This window comes from Triturus cristatus, chromosome 1_2 (assembly GCF_964204655.1).
Source record: "Triturus cristatus chromosome 1_2, aTriCri1.1, whole genome shotgun sequence".
Classification (NCBI taxonomy): Eukaryota; Metazoa; Chordata; class Amphibia; order Caudata; family Salamandridae; genus Triturus; species Triturus cristatus.
In genome coordinates, this window is record NC_140580.1 from 86,970,327 (window position 1) to 86,992,632 (window position 22,306).

Here is a 22,306-nt window from a genome sequence, read left to right on the forward strand (position 1 = left end):
GTTGGGATGCTTGGCCTCCTAAACATTTTTAACAGAGGTGTGCAAAAGGCATAAGAACGGAATATATTGGGTGCTCAATGGGAAATGAAAGGAAAATGCTACTTACCAGAATGCATCTATTCTTGGCATGTAGAGCTGCAGAATATCATACTTTTGCATAGATCGCCATCTGGTGTTGGGCTCGGATGCTTGCACCTTATTGTTGTCTTGGAAGAAGTCTTCTGTAGTCACGAGGTAGGCGACTCCTCCCTTGGACGATAGTGCGCATGGGCATCAACTCCATCCACAGGTTGTTTTTCGCCATGATGGGAAATGATGGAGTTTGTAATTAACAGAAAAGATGTCCATGTGAATGTATCTAGTTAAGATAACACTGGAACAGATACAGGTCCCGGGGAGGCGGTGGGCGTATGGTATTCTGCAACTCTACATGCCAAGAACAGATGCATACTGGCAAGTAACATTTTCCGTTCGAGGCATATGAGCTGCAGAATTCATACTTTTGCATAGACTGTACAACAGTGTCTCCCTTAGCGGTGGTCACCTGTATCTGTTGCAGTGGTTTGGAAAAGTGTCTTAAGAACAGCTTGGCCTACAGAAGTCTGTTGCTTTGCCTGCACGTCTATACAATAGTGTTTGGTGAAGGTGTGTGTGGTAGACCATGCTGCTGCCTTACAAATGTGTTCTAGGGGAATGTTCCCTAAGAATGCCATGGAAGCACATAGTTTGCATGTTGAGTGTGCTCTAGGTGGAATTGTTAATGTGCGTTTTGCCTTCTGGTAGCATATTTGAATGCATTTGACTATCCACCTAGCAATTTCAGCTTTGGAGACGGGGTTTCCTTTATGCAGTGGAGAGAAAGCTACAAACAGTTGGTTTGTCTTTCTAAAATGTTTAGTCCTGTCAAAGTAATAAAGTATAGCTCTTTTGCCGTCTAGTGTGTGAAGAGCTCTCTCTGCTACGGAATCTGGGTTTTGAAAAAACACTGGTAACTCTACAGATTGATTAAGATGAAAAGCAGAGATTACCTTGGAAAGGAATGTTAGATTGGTTCTAAGAACCACTTTGTTGCGATGTATTTGTAGGACTGGTTCTTGTATGGTTAAAGCCTGGATCTCACTTACTCTCCTGAGAGAGGTGATTGCCACAAGGAAAGTTACTTTCCATGTAAGGAACTGCAGTTCGCGTTTGTGTAGAGGTTCAAATGGAGGACCCATGAGCCTAGTAAAGACAATGTTTAGATTCCACAACAGAGAGGGTGGCAGTGTGGGAGGAAGTATCCTTTTAAGGCCTTCCATAAAAGCTTTGATAGCAGGTACTCTGAACAATGACATGTTGTCTGTTTTGCAGGTAGGCGGCAAGGGCAGCCAGGTGTAATCTTATGGATTAGTATGCTAGATTACATCTTTGTAGATGCAGTAAATAGCAAATGATGGTCTGAATTGAAGCATCTAGCGGGTCAATCTTGTTGTGATTGCAGTAAATGACGAATCGTTTCCATTTGGCTGCATAGCAAGCTCTAGTAGTAGGGCGTCTGGCTTCTTTGATAATGTTCATACAGTCCGGTGGGAGGTTAAGGTAACCAAACTCTAGGACTTCAGGAGCCAGATTGCTAGATTCAGTTGTGCTGGATCTGGGCGCCTTATCTGTCCATGGTTCTGCGTCAGCAGTTTTGGGGAGAGACGCAATGTTTGGTGTGAAACTACTGAGATTTCGAGGAGTGTTGTGAACCATGGTTGCCGTGCCCATGTGGGAGAAACTAGGATCATCTTGAGAGACTGTTGCTTGAGCCTGCGTACTACTAGCGGAATGAGTGGGAGTGGCGGAAAAGCGTACGCAAATCTGCCTGACCAGTTCATCCATATTGCACTGCCCTTGGACAATGGGTGTGGAAACCTGGCGGCGAAGGTTGGGCATTTTGCGTTTGCGTGTGTGGCGAACAGATCTATGTCTGGGTGGCCCCAAATGTGGAAAAATCATTGAAGAACTTGAGGATTAAGTTCCCATTCGTGGATCTGCTGTGTCCGACGACTTAGCAGATCCGCAATCTGATTGTGCACTCCTGGAAAATGATCTGCCAGAATATAAATATTTTGTGGAATGGCCCATCTCCATATGCTTTGTGCTAGGTGAGACAGCTGCAAAGAGTGTGTTCCTCCTTGTTTTTGTATGTAATAAATTGCGGTCATATTGTCCATGCGGACCAGGACAGTCTTGTTGAGGAGATGTGCCTGGAACGACTTTAACGCTAGAAATATTGCTAGTAATTCTAGGTGATTGATGTGGAGCACTTTTTGTTGAGTGGTCCACTTGCCCTGAATTGTGTGGTTTAGGAGATGGGCTCCCCAGCCGGTGAGTGATGCGTCCGCTGTTAGCACTATCTGTGGAATTGGCTCTAGGAACGGCCACCCTCTGGAAAGGTTGTGTGTGTTTCACCACTGCAGAGAGTGATGTGTGCGGCTGTCCACCAGCACCAGATCTGTAAGTTCACCTTGAGCCTGATTCCACTGACATGCTAAGCATTCTTGTAAGGGGATTATCTGAAGTCTTGCGTGAGGTACTATGAAAATGCAAGAGGCCATCATTCCTATGAGCTGCATAAACACTCGAGCTGGAAGGGAGTGTTGGGGTTGAAATTTTGTGATGAGGGATGCATACTGGCTATCCTGGCTGAATTGGGGTATGCTAGAGCTTTGGAAGTGTATATTGTGGCCCCTAGAAACTGATGTAGGTAGGAGGGCTGTAGATTTGACTTGGCGTGGTTGATTGTGAACCCCAAGTGGTGTAACAGTAGAATTGTTTGGTGAGTGTGATGAACACACTGACTGTGTGACTTGGCTTTTATCAGCCAGTCGACCAGGTATGGAAATACATGGATCTATTGTCTTCGCAAGTGTGCAGCTACTACTGCGAGACACTTGGTGAAGACCCTGGGTGCTGTGGTTACTCCGAATGGGAGAACCTTGAACTGATAGTGTTGGCCGTCCACTGTGAATCTTAGATATTTCCTGTGAGCAGGGTGTATGGGAATATGGAAGTAGGCATCCTTGAGATCTAATGTGGCAAGGAAGTTGCCTTGTTGAAGCAGTGGAAGGACTTGTTGAAGAGTGATCATGTGAAAGTGATATGACTATGTAGAAATTGAGAGGTCTGAGGTCCAGTATGGGGCTAAGAGTACCGTCCTTTTTGGGGATTAGAAAATATAGGGAGTAAACTTCTGTCCCTTAATGTTCTAGGGGAACTAGTTCTATTGCATGCTTTTGAAGCAGTGAGAGAACTTCCTGCTTGAGGAGTGTTAGATGCTCTGTGGACATGGGATGCTGTTTGGGCAGTATGTTGGGGGGAGTTGCAGTAAGTTCCAGGCAGTAACTATACTGGATAGTTTGTCTTAGCCACTTGTCTGTAGTGATGGAATTCCAGACAGGTGAGAGTCTCCCTCCGACCGGAGTGGAATGGTCTGGAGGTAGTGGGGGGAAGTCACTGTTTGTTAGTGGGGTAGGTGTGAGTATTGTTACCTCTGCCTCTCCCTTTGTTATTTCCCCTGTACCCACCTCTGAAATATCCCTTGTTGGGGGATGTCTGTGTGGGACTTTTGTAGGAGGAGGAAGCAGTGTCTGTACTGATGGTCTTGGATGCGCCCCTATAAAAGGAGCGACGAAAGGAGCCTCGTGTAAATGGAGACTGTAATGCTCCCATGGATTTTGCAGTCTCAGTGTCTTTTTTCATTTTCTTTGAGGTTGTGTCTACAGCAGGGCCAAAAAGTTGTTCCTGATTGAACGACTGATTCAGGATAGTAGTTTGCACTTCTTGTTTGAACCCAGAAATGAGCAACCATGCATGCCTTCGCAATAACACACTAGTGTTGATTGATACAGATGCAGTGTCTGCTGCATCGAGGGCACATTTAATGGATGCGTTTGTTATTAACTTGCCCTTCTGAATCAAATCATTGGCTTTGGCCTTGTATTGGTCAGGCAAATGTTGCATTAGGCCCTCAAGCTTGTCGTAGTGAGCCCTACCGTATCTGGCAAGTAATGCTTGTTCATTAGCTATCCTCCAGTGATTAGCTGCCTGGGAGGCAACTAGTTTGCCTGATGCGTTTAGCAATTTTGACTCTTTGTCTGGAGGTGGAGCATCACCGGAGGTCTGTGAGTTGGCCCGCTTCCTAGCATTGGTCACTACCAGGGAATCTAAGAGAAGCTGGACTTTAATGTATGTGGGATCATTAGGGGTAGGTTAATATATTTTACCAATCCGAGGATTGAGAATCCTGGTCCTGACAGGGTCTTTGAAGATGTCTGGAGCATGTAAGATGACACCTTTCAGCATGGCTAATGTATGTACTGTCCTTTGTGACTTGCAAAAGTGTCTACGAGGAAGTCTTCCTCTGTGTGATCTGAATGCATTTGCACGCCATGATATTGGGCAGCTCTATTAATGAGCTGACTAAAGCCAATGCTGTCATCTGGGGGAGATGGCCTGGTTGGGTATGCCTCTGGATCAGGAAGGTCTGGAGGATCTACAGGGTCATTGTAGTCGTCCCATGTGTCCTGTGGTATGTCAGTGTCATCATCAGGATTACTGAAAGGGTCATTATTTCCACCCCCACCCCCTAGGTCATCCTCATCCTGTGGTGGTGGGGTGTATGGAGGAAGTATAGGAGACTTTGGAGGAGAGAAAGGCTTAGTAGGAAGAACAGTCAAGTCAAGTCAAATAGTTTATTGTATATGATTACTTAAAATCGTTACAATGTACAAAAAAAATATATATATATATATATATATATATATATATATATATATATATATATATATATATATATTAAACTTAATCTTCCATTGAATACTACTTTTTAGTGTCATAGTTACCAAGATTTAAAAATCTGAATAACTTAATACACATAAAATGTTATCTAACAATTTAAAACGATCTGTGCGGAAGAACAGGAGAAGAGGGTCTTAATGGTGAAGTTGCACAGTCCTTTTTCTTCACAGGCACCTCAGGAATGTGTGGGCTGTCCAATTCTCTCTTGTTCGTAGGGATACTGACTATATGACCTGTTTTAGGGTCCACATGCAGTGTTTTCTGTTTCGGATCGATGGGATCTGGTAGAAACAGTTCTTCCTCGCTGGTGTGTGCTTTCGACGACGATTTTTTGGGTTCTGTAAGTGGTTTAGATTTCTGTTCTGGAGTCTTTGAAGGGGTTTTTGGGTCCTTCGGCTTTGGTGTCAAGTCCGAAATCTTTTTCGGATCAGAAGGTTTTCGAGGTGTCTTTGGATCCGAGGTCTTTTGTTCTTTCGGTGCCGAAGTGCTTGGCGTCGAGGCCTTTTTGGAGACAGCGGGATATGTTCCCGGTTTCGGCGCCAACGGTGTTTTTGTGACACTGACGTGCGGCTGGCTCGGTCCTGAGCCGCCGGAAGGCTTTTCCTTTATCTTCGGAGCCGGCCCCAGAGGCGGGGCTGCTGAAGTTCTCTTTTGGTCGCGACTAAGGCCTTCAGGCGAAGTCTTGACCGGAGCCTTCTTTTTTTCGGGTGGGGTTGGGGCAGGGGCAGTTGTACTCACTCGTTGACCTGGAGTGATGCGGTCATCGGAGTAATCTGCTTCGGATACGATGTCGAGATCCTCCGAATCCTCAGCCTCTGGAACGTCGGGGCCTTCATTGAAGAGGTCTTCTGGCACCGGTGCAGCCTGTTGCGCCATAACGTGTTGTCGAGCCCGGCGATCACAAATAGTCTTCTTGGACCGGAAAGAGGCGCAGGCTTGGCAATTTTTCTCTTCGTGCTCGGGCGAGAGACAAAGGTTGCAGACCTTGTGGTCGCTGTGTGGGAATTTAGCTCCACACTGGGGGCATTTTTTGAATGGAGTCCTTTCCATTAGCTGTAGCCCCGACTGGCGTCGATAGGCCCAGCGGCCCACGTCGACGACGTGAATCGAGTATTTGAGTTAGTGCGTCGAAAGGCACGCGTACGCGAACAATATCGAGTTTGCGCGTCTAAATGGTTTGGAAAACATGGTACAGAACCGAAGCGCTGAAGTTTCATCTGAACCCGATGGGGGAAAAACACAATCTGAGGATGGAGTCGATGCCCATGCGCACTATCGTCCAAGGGAGGAGTCACCTATCTCGTGACTACAAAAGACTTCTTCCAAGACAGCAACAATGTGCAAGCATCCGAGCCCAACACCAGATGGCGATATATGCAAAAGTATGAATTCTGCAGCTCATATTGCCTTGAACATTATGTTACAGATTTATTGGGCATAGTTTCTTTTTAGTTTCGATATGTTTCTTGCAAAAGTATTAAACATTGCCATGGATGGCGGTCAGGGGGGCAGAATGGCAGGTTACATCATGACTCATCATCGCTTTAGAGATGCATCTATCCCCTTCCCCGGTATGAACAATTTGGAAGAGGGTGTGGGTAGGAGAGGTTGGGGGGAGAGAGTCAGAGGGGGATGGACAGAACTCCAGTTGGAAGACGGATAGGTCACTATGTGTTTTTTGGTGCGAAGGTCTTACAATTAGTATTTAGCAATTTACTCTCTGGTTAAGCACCAGAAAAAAATTGAGAAGAATTAGACAGGCTCTCCAGGATGTGGTGTGTCTGCAAGGGGTCCACCTGAAATCCTCTGATACATAGTTTATGAGCCATGTACTCTACCCTGGCCAGTACTATAAAGCAGTGAATACCAAGGAGGAGCGGAGGGTCATGACTGAGATGCACAAAGACTTTCAGTACGATACCCTCAAGGTACACCAAGATTCTACAGATGGCTGATATATATACTTACAGGGTAGACACAAGGGAACTGGCCTGAACATACTTAACTTCTACGTTCTTAACCAAGGACAAGAGCATTATATACTTAACCTTTTGACTGAAATAAGAAATTGTGATCCAAATAACGTTCTCTGGGTGGGATACTAGATGCCTAGAACTGATTTATTTATGTAGAGCTAAATACCTGGATGGGAGGAAATTTATCTTCTTCTATTCATGGATCGACTTTTAACATGGGGTACCCAAGCCTTGGTGGAGGCAAAAATCTCCATCACACACAGTACAATCGCAGTCTCAAATCATGCTATGTTGACCTTGGAATGGGATAGACATCAAGACCGTAGTGGAAACTCAATACAGCCTTACTCAAAGATCGACTTTGTGTAAAAACTCTGAGGGAAATGATCACACAATATTTTGGTGAAAAAGATTTTGGGCAAGGTTCCCCCAAATACAGTATGGGGCACCTTTAAGGTGGTCTTCAAACAAAGCTGAAAGTTGCAATGGAGCATCAGAGATTCACAGGTACCTTGAAGGCCCTTTGAAAGATGACCTCGCTAAACAGTCAGATCACTCTTCTGGCCACATAAAAATCAGAAAAAGCCCTATTATATTTGCCACAAAGATTCTGTGAACAAGCCAACATGAATGGTTCACGACTGAAAAGAAGGCTAAGACAACAGGTAGCTAAAAGGAAAATTGCAACACTTAAAGGGAACTAAGGTCACACTCTCAGCAGGAAGCTTGACTAAATAGGAGCCTTTAGAGAATATACTATGTGGTATTCTATTATGAAGGTCCGGTTTCTATCGAGGAAGTGGATAGGAGGTCTTGAGAGCTATATCCAATTTTCATCTTGTTAAGGCATCAGGCCCAGATGGGTTAACTAATAGGTTTACAAGAAATTTTAATCTGACCTGGACTGACACTTAGTGTTGTGGTTTAATTCCTTCTTACATTCTCTAACGGTGACAGAAAATATCACTCATCCATTAATCAGGTAAACCTGTAAATAAACATGAGGCATATAAAGCTTTAGCTCTCCTAAACTCTGATAAAGAAATCTTCACGAATGTATTGGCTAGTAGGCTGATACCACATATGCCTTAACCTACTGATCCCGATTGGTCATGCTTTGTATCATTAAGACAGGCTGTAGGCAACATTTGTTGTGTTCTGCGCCAAATAAAAAAAGCCCACTTTGGAAGAATTCACCTTGCTGTCCTGTCATTAGATGCTGAAAAAGGCCCTTAACAGAGTTAGCTGGGTATTACTTGTTAAAGTTCTAAAGGAAATCAGCCTGCGCCCCAACAAGATTACTAGAATAGCAGCGCCCCAACAAGATTACTAGAATAGCAGCTAGCTACAAACGGTGTCGCAGAAAGGGACGCAGCACCTCTAATTTGTCTTGGCAACTGATACTTTGGCGGCCACTACCACATAACATCCAGATTTTGAGGGGATGTCTTTCAGGGGGCAAGAAGCATAAAATACACTTGTTCGCTGACAATGCCTTATTTACCCTGGCAGTACCTGAACGTTCTATTCCCAGCGCTATGGAGATTTGGAAACTTGTGAGAAAGTCTCTGGCTTCAAGGTGAATCTTGAAAAGTCTGAGATGCTTCGGGTGGACATTTCCCCAGAGGTTAAAGACAACTTTCAGCTGGGACTCCCTTGCATTTGGCCAAGGCACTGATTAATGTATGCCTGAAGGCTCTTCTAAACTGCTCCATGCCATTATAAATGATCTACATAAAGGGCGTTATTTATTTTGATCCTGGCTGGGCAGATTAGCAGGTGATAGGCAGAATCTGCTACCTAGATTGCTCCACTTTTTCCTGCCACTTCCAGTAAAACTCCAGGATTGAGATATGGTGGAATCTACAGAAAGCCACTGATACCTTTATATGGGATGGCAGGAAAGTGCAACACTTAAGGAAAATAAAGAAGGCAAACAGATGCTTGGGTGGGCTGGGGCTACCTGATATTAAGAAATATTATCAGGCATCTCACCCCCAGATCCTATTTGAGTGGTCCCGATACAAGACCAAATGCCACTGGATCAATATGGATGCGGCGATGGTGAGTTATGCCCCTAGCTAAAGCATAGAGGCCCACAGTATGTTACTAATCAAATGTTGAAGCTAATGTTAGAAATGTGGAACTCTGTTATGAGAATAATCAAAGGCTGACCACCTGCCCATCCCCATACATGAACTCTGGACAGAAGGAGGATGCAGAATGTAGTGGTTTTTTTCATGAGTATAAGCTATAGGAAGCTGGCAGCGTGCATTATTTTCAACTACTACACTGGGCCCTTCACCCAGAGAATAAAGCGGCAGAAATTAGACCATTAACATCCTGGGAGAAACTTTTCACCATGTACGAGGGAACCAAAGGCTTTATATCTAATTTCCCACAGTTTAACAGATGTGGACACCACCCTGGAGTAAACTTATACAAGGAAGTGGTTGGATGCTTTGGGAATCCACATTTTGGTAAACCAATAGCAAAAGCTTTGGACTGACTTCCCATCATTCTGTTGAAGTGTGCAGATAGAGAACTGTTATATAAAATCATGATGGGCTGGCATGTCACAGCAGTAAAACTGAAACACATGTCTGGTAAGACAGACTTTGTTGGTAACTGTATGGGCAAGTGGGAGATTTGTTGCATGTAAGGTGGGCTTGGCCCAGACTAACAATTTTTTTAAAGAAACCCTCAGTCATGTCAAGAGGGTGGTGGGATATGCACTGCTACCATTATACTTGACATTAGACCAACTGAGAAAAGACACCTAATAAGGTATATTGGAGACTGATAAACTTTACATTGCCAGCAAAACAATTAATTGCACCAAAAGAAATCTCCCATTATCCCAACTATACAAGAATGGGAAGGTAAGCTCTGGGCACTATTGACCATTGAGAAATTAAACTGGTGGCTTAACAAATTGGGGCATGATTATGAAGAGATGTGGCAACCCCTGGTGAAATATTTGAGAAGAACTTTGTGTATGGTGGCCCCAAATCTCTATGGTCTCTCCAACTCACTACCTAGAAAAGGGAAACGGATATTGGCTATCAGCCAAACTAATATGCAAAAGATAATGCATTATTAGCTTCACAGAGGAAAGTACATTCAGCAAAGAAAACATGTTTGGGTGAACGTGGGTGAGGAGATCAGGTGCCCCCAAAATATTGTTATACATATTGCTTCCTAATTACGGACTTCAGGGCCTTGTTGGGCTTTTCTTTTTGAAAATCAATAATATTTTGTTGGGGAAAAAAGAGGCCCACTGTAATTGGGGCCTGCCGTGTTGGCGAGACAACAGAAAGCCTCTGCCTAAGTGCCAGCTAACATTTGCCTGTGACAGAGGAGGCCTCTTTGAAGTGCACCTCAAGTGTCATATGAAATGCCCCAGCAGAAGTGTCAAGCAGGAAATTATATTCAAGCAGGACTTGACAATTTAATGTCAAAAAGGATCCCCCCAGTCCCCGTGCATATTCTGTTAGGTTCAGAGGGTTGATATCTGACCAATCAAGTCACCCTACTGTTTTTTCCTTGGGAGCAAGTTCACACCTCATTCACACCCCTGAAATGTCAACTACTGGCTAGCAGAAGGGACAAAGCAGAGTTAGCTTCCAAGGACTTCAGGCAGGGCAAAGGTAACTAAGTGACTTTCCATTAGTATTCAGAAACAAAATCTAACTTCACCATTTAATTGGATTTGTAATACCTATGCTTTTGCATCAAAGTGTTTCCTGATGGAAAAGCTAGACTTGCTACAATGAAAATGCACAGGGGTAAAATGTTCTACAGCCAGCAAAAACAGAGTTCGGGAAAAATATAAAAAGGCAAAAAACCATAGTGACCCTACAGAAAGGGCACATTTCCAATAATGAGACACTATCAAATAAGTACATATATACAGGAGAATTTTTGAAAGGAAAATATATGTAAACTAATGGTACACTGGTGGAAGTACTAAGCGGAATATATTAAAACTCTGATAGGGACCATGTGAAAAATATTTTACAAGGCAAATGATACAGTACTAAGGCAAACTTCTGCAGAATTAGCGGCCACCCTCAAGAGTTTTTTGAAAATTGTGACTATTGCACTGATCAGAGGAACATTCTTACAACAGGAGTTCTGAAAACACATGTTTGTAACATGAGTACAGAGAATAATGAGCTTGTAAGAAAATTCTGATAAGTGGAAAGAGCTTCAATGGAAATCTGATTAGGGACTATATGGAGAAGGTCTCAATAGGGAAACAATTTAAAACAGGAGCTCTAAATACAAAAGTATGCTTATAACAGAGAGGCTTACAAGAGCATTTGAATAAGTGGACTCCACCTGCAGCCATACTCTAAATATAACTTTAGAATGTGGCATCTCACCTCTGTTTGCACTCCTGTACTTTTTGCACCTCCTTGAGTGGTATCGACCGAAGAGGATCCTTGTCCTATAGGAAAGGAGACAGACAAATACAATTATTGGGCTCTTCAGGTCTTCATGCTTGAAAACACGTAACCAAATAAAGGGAAAAAAAGTTCATGATGATTAGGGCACTTGTAGTCCTATTCTGCCCCTTTCTAGTTGTTTGCAACTGTGGACAGTACCAGCTTAAAGAAAGCAGTCACTTAAAACAGTTTAGATGGACACACTTTTTTCTACACCACAACCCATGATATGTAGACATGCATTACTAACTTTTCCCACAACGTTCCAGTTTCAACATACTTGGTTAAAGGGTAGCACACTTCACAGTGGCATGAAGAGGAGCATATTGTGAAAAATGGCTCACAAGGATGGACTAGCACAGTCACTATGGAGGTAGTTATTTCCTTATCTAGTCATCCTACTGTTCTTAATTTCAGAAAATGGAAATCTGTTTTCACAACTTTTAAATACTAGCGGGTGGAGGGTGGGGGACAGCACATGCCCAACCAGACTTAGCACATAGGCTACATATAAACTCTTTGTTAAAAAGTATATCCTTCCTAGAAGATGCATGAAAATAACAATGCGTGAAAATAAAATACAGCTTATTTTTATACAGCTATCTGCAATGGGTATATCTTTTATGAACCACTGATACGGACTTTGGTCTGGTGGAGTAAGAGTAAAGTATCAGTGGAGCAAAGAAGTCTTTAAATGACATAACATTAAAAGAATGATACATCTGTCAAGGGTGCTTTTGTCACTTGAATGACAGTGGTAAGTATCCCATAAGTATAAAATGGATGAGCTAGAGCTTGGAAAGAGCTTACTACCTACAAATAGAAATTTTACACCCTGTGGAGAAATCAAGCTGATGTGATAACGCCACAACAGAGGAGGCATGTGATCTACAGATGACTGTAAGGTATATTTACTAGGTCAGATGCAAGTTTGTTACTACCTTTGAATCAAACAATAATATGGCAGAAGAACCATGTTCTTACAGGAGCTCATATGCAAGTCTCGCTTAAGCCAAAACATGCAGACTTAACTATTCTGACGTAGAAAGCTTGCACCAGAAATTCGGCCTTTCAGGTAAAGTAACTAGGTCAATGTCACAAGACGCTATGGAATATGAGAGCTTATGCATGAATAAAACCAAGAGGAGCCAAATACCTAACGGAAAGCTAGATGAGTAAGCCATCAAATGGAGTTTCACTGTATTCTTCCTTCTCAACAAAGAACTTGTCAACAGAGTTACTCAAGTATGTCACAATTGCTGAAATATATACTTGTATTGGATTAGCTGCATCAAAAACTTTCAATCCTGGATGCAGCACTGGAGGGATTCCAATACGTGGATGGTAACTTGCTTCCGTTTTTCAACGTATGCAGCACCGACAAGCAAATCCCACACAATTTAATTCCTTTCTACTACTCTTTGTAGCTTACTTGAATGTTTTTAGAGTTTTTTAAGGTGCATCCCAGCTAATCGTTGACCTCACCAGTTCACGCTGAAAAAATATGCTCTTGCGATTCTCAATTAACTTATCCCCCTGCTAATTCAATTCAAAGGATCTGGTCTGTAGGAACATTGGCAGATACATGGAGCCAGGCATATCGCCACCAGAAATAATGTTGGCACTGTATGAAACTATCTTTCCACCAGTCTTAATGTAGCCTGGGATTTCCAAAGGCTACTTTGGACACAATGAAGGCATAAAACTCTATAATCATGCTATGTGCACCCAGAAGGATTATGTTACTTATGTTGTAAGCAGGGTGGCTGACTCCAGAACACGGGGGCTCAAGGTTCGATCCCCGGCGCCAGCGGCTGGTTAGCCCAGCACCTTGTGACTCTGGACAATAGCTCGCCTAATCTTCCAGACGGTCCCCAGCACCAGGACACCTCGCCTGAGGTAGCTGTGCGCTTTACAAATGCTGGTATTATTATTTATATGCTCTGCATGCTCCTGCCATCTACTGTTGGACTCAGACTGTTGCACCCTGTTTTTCTTCGAAGATGTCTTTCAAGTTACACGATCTTAGCGACTCCTCCTCTGGTAGTAAATGTGCATGGGCACTGACTCTATTGTTAAGATTGATAGGATATGACGGTGTCCGTGTGTGTAATATAAATAATTCTGTAGGTTGAAGATATTTGTAGCAAACACTGGATTCCGAGAAAGAGGGTGGGCACATTTGAATCTATATCACTACATGCAATACACTGGTGCTTAAAGGGTAACATAATCCATTCGTAGCACGAGTGGCTGTAGAATCACATGCTCTGTATTGACTGTAAAGCAGCACTCTCCTTAGCAATGGCTATCCGGTGGATAGTGCCAAGGTCTGAAACAGAGACCTCAGGACAGTTTGACCAACACTAGCTTATTGCCTTGTAAGAATATCCACACAATAATACTTTTTGAAGGTCTTCGGAGTGGAATATGTGGTAGTTTAGCAGATGTCATCTATGCGTATAGTCCTATTAAAGTCCTTAATGTCTGAATGTTTTTAACAATACACCAGGCAATACCTACCTTAGATACATGGTGTCATTTATGAGGCTGTGCAAAGGCAACAAAGGGCTACTGTGTTTTACAAAAGGAGTTAGTCCAATCTATACAATAGATGACAGCACACTTGATTTCAAGTGTGTGAAGTGCTCTCTCAGCTACTAAGTCAGGCTGTGGAAAGAAGACCAGGAGCTCAATTGTTTGGTTAAGGTGGAATGAGGAGACCACCTTAGGCTGGAACTTGGGGTTGGTGTTAAGAACCACCCTGTTATTATGGACCTGGATTAATGGTTCCAGTAGTGCAAGGGCCCGTAGCCCACTAATACGCCTATGGGATGTCATTGCTACTCGAAAGGTGAGCTTTCAGGAGAGGAACTGCAAAAGGCAAGAATGCAGTGGTTCATGAGTGCTGAGTACAATATTCATATTCCAGACTGAGGCTGTTCGCACTCTAGATGGGATAAAGGCCTTAATAACAGTGGTCTTGAAGAGTGAGAGGTGTTCACTGTTCTGCACATATGCAGCAATAGCAGCTAAGTGCAGCCGACTCAAGATGTAGGCTAATCCTGACTTTTGCAGGTTTAGGAAGGAGCAAATGTTGTCTTGTATTTAAGGTATGAGAGTGTTTATGTGGCTCAGGATACAGTAGTTGACAAACTGATTTCACTAAGCATCATAGGACGTGTGTGATAGGTCAGCCGGCTTCCTTCAGTATATCCATGAACTCTTGAAGTAAGTTTAGGTAACCAAAATATAGGACCTCATGAGCCAAATCACTAGCTTGAGCTGCCTGAGGTCTGGGTGTTTTACCCTGCCTTGATTTTGTCTCAGAAGATCCTGCCTGTTGGTGAGCTTCTTGTATAAGGCAATTGACATTTCAGGAGGGATGTTTGCTGGAGTTTCCTTACCACGCATAGTAGATGTGGAGAGGAGGAAAAGTGTATGGAAAGATCCCTGATCAGTTTACCTACAGAGCATTTCCAGTGGACTGCAGGTATGGAAATTTGGAGGCAAAGTTTGGATATTTTGCTTTTTTGCATAGGGCGAAAAAGTCTGCCTGGGGTCCCCACCGAAGGAAGTAGAACTTGCAGGTGGAGTTCATACACATTGACTTGTTGCTGCATTCAGCTGAGTAGGTCTACAAAGTTGGTGTCCACCCAGGGAGATAGTCCATCACTAAGTGTACTTGGTGGTGGACTGAACTTTGCCAAATTTGTTGCGATAGTGCTGACAATTGAGGAGAATGTGTGCCACCTTGCTTTTGTACGTAAAACATGGCGGTCATGTTGTCGGTCCGCACAAGGATCACTTCCCTCTGAATGTTCAGAGAGAAAAGTTTTGCAGGCTAGGTGCATGGCTAACAGTTTCAGATGGTTGATGTGGAGAACCTGTTGATGAGGTTGCCACAGTCCCTGGACTGTCAAGTCATTCAGATGCGCCCTCCCCCATCCAGCGAGTGATGTGTCCGTAGTGCTGGTCACACGAGGAACAGGGTCCATGAAGGAACTACCCCTCAACAGATTGTGGCGCACCACCACTGCATTGAGTGATAGGTTTGATCCTTATCAGAACTAGGTCCTGTCAGTGACAGTCGGCTTGTGACCACTAATCTGAAAGACACTTTTGAAGTGGGAGCATATGTAGCCTTGCGCGAGTGACTATGGTTATGCATGAGGCTATTATACCCAGGAGGAGCATTACTGTTTGAACTGTGAAAAGGACGGAGTGGCTGAAAAAGAAGCAGAAGCTGATGGAATGCTACCACCGTCTGGTCGCTAGAGTTAGTTTTGCCTAGGACAGACTTTAGGAACTAACCCCGGGAAGGGTTGAACCTGAAGTGGCTTTTGATGAGATTTGGTGGCACCGACTGTAAATCTCAGGCTGTGTAGAAGAGATTGCAGCTTGGGTGTGGGCTCAGCAGTTGTGTCTGCTTGGGCTCTTGATCAGTCAGTGGTTGAGGTAGGGGAGGATGGGTAGCTACCACTGCTAGACATTTGGTGAAAACCCTTCGAGCCATGGTGACTCTGAAGGGTAACACATTTATAGGGCTCACCATTTAGCAGAAAGCACAAGTAGCACAGATGAGCCGGATGGATTGGGATGTGAAAATGGAAATTCTTCAAGTCTAATGAGGCCAGGATGTTGACTTGCTGCAGCAGGGGGCTGACATCCTGTAGGGTGACCATGTGGAAATTTTCTCACAGGATGTATCTGTTGTGAGGCCTGATATCAAGGATGGGACTGAAGGAGCCAACCTTTATGAGGGCGAGGAAATACAGATAGTAGACACCTTTGCCCCCGGTGTTGAAGGGGCATTGGCTCCATGATCCCTTTTAGGACCGTCTGAAACTCTTAATGTACTAGAGGAAGGTGTTCTGGGCTGAGGTTGTGGGTGCGCAATAGGTTGTTTCACGGGGTTGAAATTAGCTTGAGGCCAGAGCCGCGCCCGATGATGGATAGAACCCACCGTTCTCTGCTGATCTTCTCCCAGAAATCCCTGCAGTCTCCCACTGACAGGTGTAGTGTTATTGGAGTATATAGGGCAAGTCAATTCTCTGAGGTACAGACTCTCTGGGCAGGTGTCCCTCTGCCCTGACACATTGAGCTGTTCCCTCTAAAGGTGCCCAATGTGCAACCTCTACCTCCCTCTTTGTAGTAACCCCATTGATAGAACTGGGTTGGTTCTCGGAATGTGGTCTTGGAATCAGCCCTCGTTTGTTGCCTCCAAAAGAAGACTCTGGTGGAAGGGTCTTCAAGGGAATCTATAGACTTAGGGGTATTGGTGTCCTCCTTTATTTTTTTCACATCTCATCAACTCGCGGGCTGAATAGGTGTTAACCGTCGAAGGGCAGGTTGATAAGATGTTGTTGACCTCTGGCTTGATCCCAGAGACACTCCCTTGGAAGCTGTATCAGCTGAATCCAAGGCACCCCTAATGTTGTAGTTGGGAATGGCATTCCCTTCCTCTAATACTCACGGCCATGGCTAGCGTTCGGGACCGGTCAAAAAGCCCTCTACGCTAGTGGATTGGGAGCATCCAACCACTACTTATACTATTTGGCATCTGATCTACTGGTCGTTAACCAAAGACTGTGAAGCTGTTGGTCGGATCCAGCTTACAAACTGGAACAGAGTAGACTCGACTTTACCCAAATCCTTGCAATGCTATAAGGTTGCACGATTTGCACTATGCTCCCCGAGGTGACCCAGCTGGTGTTTGGGCAGTTGAGGGCAGTCCGCCGACACACAGGGAGGTGGGCCACGCTTACACAGTAAACCCCCTTATGGCATGGCTGAGGGTGACACCATCCCTGGAGGGGTTCTGAAGCTGGGACACCATCAGTATCACACTCCTGGGAGATGTCTGGAAGGGTTCCCACATAGTTTCCTTTCAAAAACTCCAGCAAGCCTACTCCCTGTCAGGAACCCAATTCCATAAGTACCTAGAACTACACCATGCAATATGGGTGCATGTTCCCCCACCCGACACATCAATCCCAGAATATAGTTCACTAGAAGTGAAAATTACAATGGGAACATTGGGTAAAGCGGGAGTATCCCAAATATATCGGAAGCTCATTATTTACGTCCCACACACTTTAACAACGCTTAAAGGTTGTTAGGAGGGTTGACTCGGCCTGCTACAGGAAGCAGATTGGAGAGACGCTCTGAAGGTGCTGGCCATCTCATCGTGGCTGCGTCTGGTGCCGACCTATTATCTACACTGTGCATATATTTTTCCCGACAGGCTATACTGAGCAAAATGAATTCCCAACCCCTCATGCTTTTGCTGCTCCCAGGCCCCCGATGATTTTTTCCATGTGACTTGCAAATGTGTTCACATACAGCGATACTGGAGAAGAGTGGTCACTGAACTCTCACTGATCCTAAGTTTAGAGCTTGAGCCTTCCCCCACTAATGGTACTGCTGGGGGTGATGGAGGGCGTGGGGGGGAACCGGGCAGACCGGGAATAACTGGGGACAGCCCTACTGGTGGTCAAACAGGATACTGCAGCTCAATGGAAATCCTCCAGGCCCCCTACGCTATCACTGTGGAAGAGGGGGTAGACGGGTGACCTCAGCATGAGAAACCAGTATAAGAAGCACAGGGATGTCTGGCTAATCATGCTAGAATGTGGAATAAATGGTTTGAAGGGGGGGGGGGGGGGTGCAGGGGGGGGGGATTTGAGCTCGGTATGAAAAAGTTCCCATGAGGGCTTGTTTCCCATGGTTATACAGGACTTTCTGTACTGCCATTGATATGTTGTGCAGACTTTCATCCCCATCGGGGGACTTGTATCGGTTTCAATGCGACTTGTTTTAAAAATGCTAAAAACAAATAAAAATGGGTTTAAAAAACCTATTGTCCATCTTGTACCAGGGGAGCAAGAGCATTCCGGGCTTCTTCCTGAAGGGAGGGCAAGAAGTGTTCCACTGAGTCCTGCAAGTTGTGGAAATAGCAGGCAAGGACACAAGAAGTATTCAGAGAGCACAGGGCAGAGCTAGAAGAGAAAAAAACGCCTACCACAAGCATCCAATCTCCTGGTCTCTCTTTCCGGGGCGATAGAAGGGAGAAAATCAATATTTTGGGTGCTTAAAGCAGCCTGAACCACAAAGCTTTTAGTAGAGGGATGTTGAAGGAGACAGGAGGGATCCCGGGGCCTGGCGATGCCTGTGAGAAACAGAGTGATCCAGAGGCAGCCGTTTAAAATTTAGCACAAGCACCCAACAGGATATTGAAAAGACAGTCAGTATATGGAAGTAAAGGCTCAACTGGTCAGGATGTAGAATGACAACTAAAGGGTCTGTTGACAATTCCACAGAAGGAAGTTGTAAATCCAGTATGACAAACTCGATTCAGCATGTCTGCTCGAGCAGAACTTGATTCAGTAGCCAAATCAGAAGGAGACAGCAAGCTGGAGAAGAATCTAAGCCACTGGCACCACCCAAGTCAAGTAAGCAGCTAGACTGCATAGGGGGTGTAACCCTGTCCGAAATGGGAGAGGGACACGTCACACCGTCAGCAGTACTTCCACAACCATGGTTCTCAGAAATCAAAACCAAAGGAAGGGAGTCTGAGATGGTCAGCTCTTCCATTGGCACAGTAGCCAAGCCAGTCGACCTTGAGAAGGCAATGCCTCGATGTCGACAGTACCACTATGAGCCCAACACAGACATTGAAGTCAGCAGACCAGAAGCAGGAGCCGAAGGCAGGAGCCTCAACGACGTGTGCACCAACGTCGCTGAGGTGTCAGACACAGGAAGCCGACCCGAAGCAGGGGGTGAACCCTCCGGCAGAGTCATAAGCACGACATCGTGCTCTTTCGTGGGGTCCAAAGGGCCTCCAGACTGAGGTGACGGCTCAAGAATAGAATGAAGAGATTGAGAATATGGTCTCATCAGGTTGAAGATGCCCCGGCCCCAGGATAGGTGGGGAGACGAGGGGTGGACTCATGCCCTGGCACTTCAACAGAAGAGCGGGGACCAGCTAGCTCGGTGGCAGAAAGGTTCTTTGTACCCCAAATAGTGGTGAGCCTTTAATTAGTTCTGGAGGATGCATGTACAGGCAGCACACGGAATGAAGGCATGAATCAGAGAATAGTTTCCCAAGCAAGAGAGACAGAGGTTACACGGGTCAGCTACTGCAATTACTCTATGAACAAGACTCAGTTGGAGTACTGAAGCAAAACCTAACCAAGCTGAAGAAAGAATGACCTAGAGAAAAAATAGCAAAAAGGATTGACTTCGGTCAGTATTTCCTGCTTTGCCATTCATGGCACGAAATATGTGGAAAGGATTTAGAACATAAAGCTCCATATAACAGTATGTCAATCAGTGCCCTCAGGATTACAGTTTCTCTGCCTCCATCTCTTCTTTCAGATTCCTCCTCTCTACAACCACATTAAACATCAAGCTGTTGAAGTTTCAAAAATTTGTGCTAAGACAAAGGACAGTACCGTGCTGGTTTTGAAGTAGCTGATCAAGTTGTCATCGAGCTGAAAGTATCTTCTCTTCCAGTTCTTTCTCTGAAGAAGAGAAAAGAAACATCTGTAAATATTTCTGGGTAGGATTGAACAGAACAGCTGATATTGTTTTTCACAACTGCCAACCTCAACACTGTCTTGCAGACATCACTAGAAACTCCCATAGAGAATGGCCATTTTCCTGTTGTTAGTACCTTAACCTCTAATGCTGACCCATCCTAAATTATCACAAGCCTACCTTCTCCATCAAGTAGTGAACATATATTTTCTAGTCTCCCACTTATCTCACAATGGGTTGTACGATCGAACAACGTTGGAAAATACATCACATGCCTTAAGCACGCATTTTTAACCCCGTATTTTTATTTACAGCGTATGTAGGGGGAGACCCCCCATAACCCCCAACTTACCGTAAATGCGTGGTAAAGGCAGGCGTTGCAAAAACATACACGCAGTAAAAACATGCTAGCTAAAAAATGCGTGGTTAAGGCAAAACGCGGTAAAAACCTTGTTGTAAAGGCTGTTTCCCCTCACAATGGTCCACTCAATCCATTTATCGTTAACATTTTGCATCTACCACCTCTTTAACCCCTTCGCCGCGGCAGGAATTCCGCCGTGGCGGTGGGGGGGGGGGGGGGGGGGGGGGGGGGGGGGGGGGAGGGGGGTTTGGGGGCAGTTGCGGTGCCGCTGTGCTCGTGACGGAACCACTCCGTCACGAGTCACGGGTGAGCTGTGCTCATGACGGAGTGGTTCCGTCACGACTCCGCCAACTGCGCTAATCGCCCGCACAGGCGGGAATTAGCGCCGCGTGGGCGGAGCAGCCGCTAACGGCCGCAGCATGACGGAACCACTCCGTCATGAGCACAGTGCACCCGTGTCTCATGACGGAGTGGTTCCGTCATGAGCACGGAACGGGTTAAGTATACACCTGACTATACAACCTCAGACTATAGAAGCCACCCACATGTCCTCTTCCATATAAACTTACTATCATAATTGTTATCTCCTTCCTTAAAAAGGGTACATGCCTATCATTGCTCCTCAACACAAGGTCCATTCTAACCAACACTTACAGATAGTATCACCTTTACAGGGCTGAAAACGAGCAACCATATGTCAGAGCTCACAACACTAGTGTATCACCAAACTCAGCTTTTCTACAGAGAAATAACACTTACCTTTTCCTACACAAGTGCACACTAACCTGTAGTTGCTGCGGATCACCTCAAACCATCTTTACTGATTATACACCTTTGTAATGGGACCATGCACTGGTCTGATGACACCAATGTACTCACTGTGGTGATTATTGCACTCTTCTTTTATATGCAAGGGACCTCTCTACACAGTGAAACAGTGGCCCAACAGATTCCCCACAGGGACATATGTCCACTGTACTGAGTGTTTTGAACATGACTGCTTTTCAAGGAACCTCTTTTGAGACTCACTGTGGGCAAGCCATTGAAGCTACATTAACAATGACTGTTGGTGCTCAAAGGCCTTCAGGAGGCAAAGATCTTGCACAGCATAGAATTTCAGCATAAGGAAAACTTATCAACAAGCATTGGCAAAGCCAACTAGTCTCACTTTTCCAATGCTTGAGGGTTGAACAGGACTAGTTTTGTCAATGCTGTGCAAGCATTGGGAAAGTCAATATTTTCTAATGCTGCGCAAGAACTGGAAAAGCTAAAACAGGAGAGGGGCACTTTGGGTTGTTTTAAGCTACAATCTTAAAATAGCCATTAATAAGCAAGTAAACTCAAAATGATTGCCATCTTGGAAGCACAGAAAGTAACATTTGAAAATGTGCACTGGCACCGCCACTGGTTTTGCCACTGCTTGTAAAACAGCATCACAAGCACTGGCAACAGCTGCTGACCGCCATATTGGAGCATTATTTTCTATGCTTCTATCATGGCCATTATGCTGCATCTATATGCTACATGACTTATCTTGGAAATACAGAAATGAACATTTCAAGATGGCCGCCCACCTTTACTGACTTTGCTAATACCTGAACAATTTTACAAGGATTACCAAAGCCAATAACATCTATCTGGAATTGGATGTGGTGAGTAGACAGTGAGGCGCAGCAGGCAGAGTGCGCAATATGAAGGAGTGGAGGTCAATGGGAGCAAGGGTCACAGGAACTGAGGATGAGTGGTTGGGAACAGAGGAAGAAAGGGAAAGAGCAAAAGAAAAGAAAGAAACACTCCCATCAAATGCTAAAAAAAATTTCAAAAACACAAAAAGATAGAAATTAAAATGATTTTTTGACATCAGCAGTGGAAGGATACACTGAATCAATCAAAAAAAGGAAGGAAAACCTAAACACAGCTGGAGCAGGACAGATACAAAAATAGGGAGGACAGCCATCAAATCAGAAGCATGGAATTGAAATATAGAAGAAAGTCATCAAGCATACTCAAGTATATATCTTAAAGTATTGGTTACAATGCTCTCTGCAAAAGCCAGCTATGGTAGTTAAGGCAGTCTCTAGCGAACCACCAAAACTCAGTGATGATTCTAGGAAAATCGCCTTGTCCCAAAACAATAAAGTAATGCAATGCAA

At 44.7% G+C, this 22,306-nt stretch overlaps 1 protein-coding gene across 11 annotated transcripts in view; it reads right to left on the reverse strand.

Moving 5' to 3' along the window:
- The window catches only part of PLEKHA1 (pleckstrin homology domain containing A1), a 420,928-nt gene that overhangs the window by 133,345 nt on the left and 265,277 nt on the right, over positions 1-22,306 (reverse strand). For all 11 annotated transcript variants that reach the window (XM_085602488.1, XM_085602477.1, XM_085602505.1 and 8 more), the window contains 2 exons: positions 19,708-19,776; positions 11,189-11,253 (listed from right to left, as the gene is read on the reverse strand). In XM_085602488.1, coding sequence (XP_085458614.1) covers positions 11,189-11,253; positions 19,708-19,776 — 134 coding nt within the window. The remainder of the gene's footprint in view (positions 1-11,188; positions 11,254-19,707; positions 19,777-22,306) is intronic.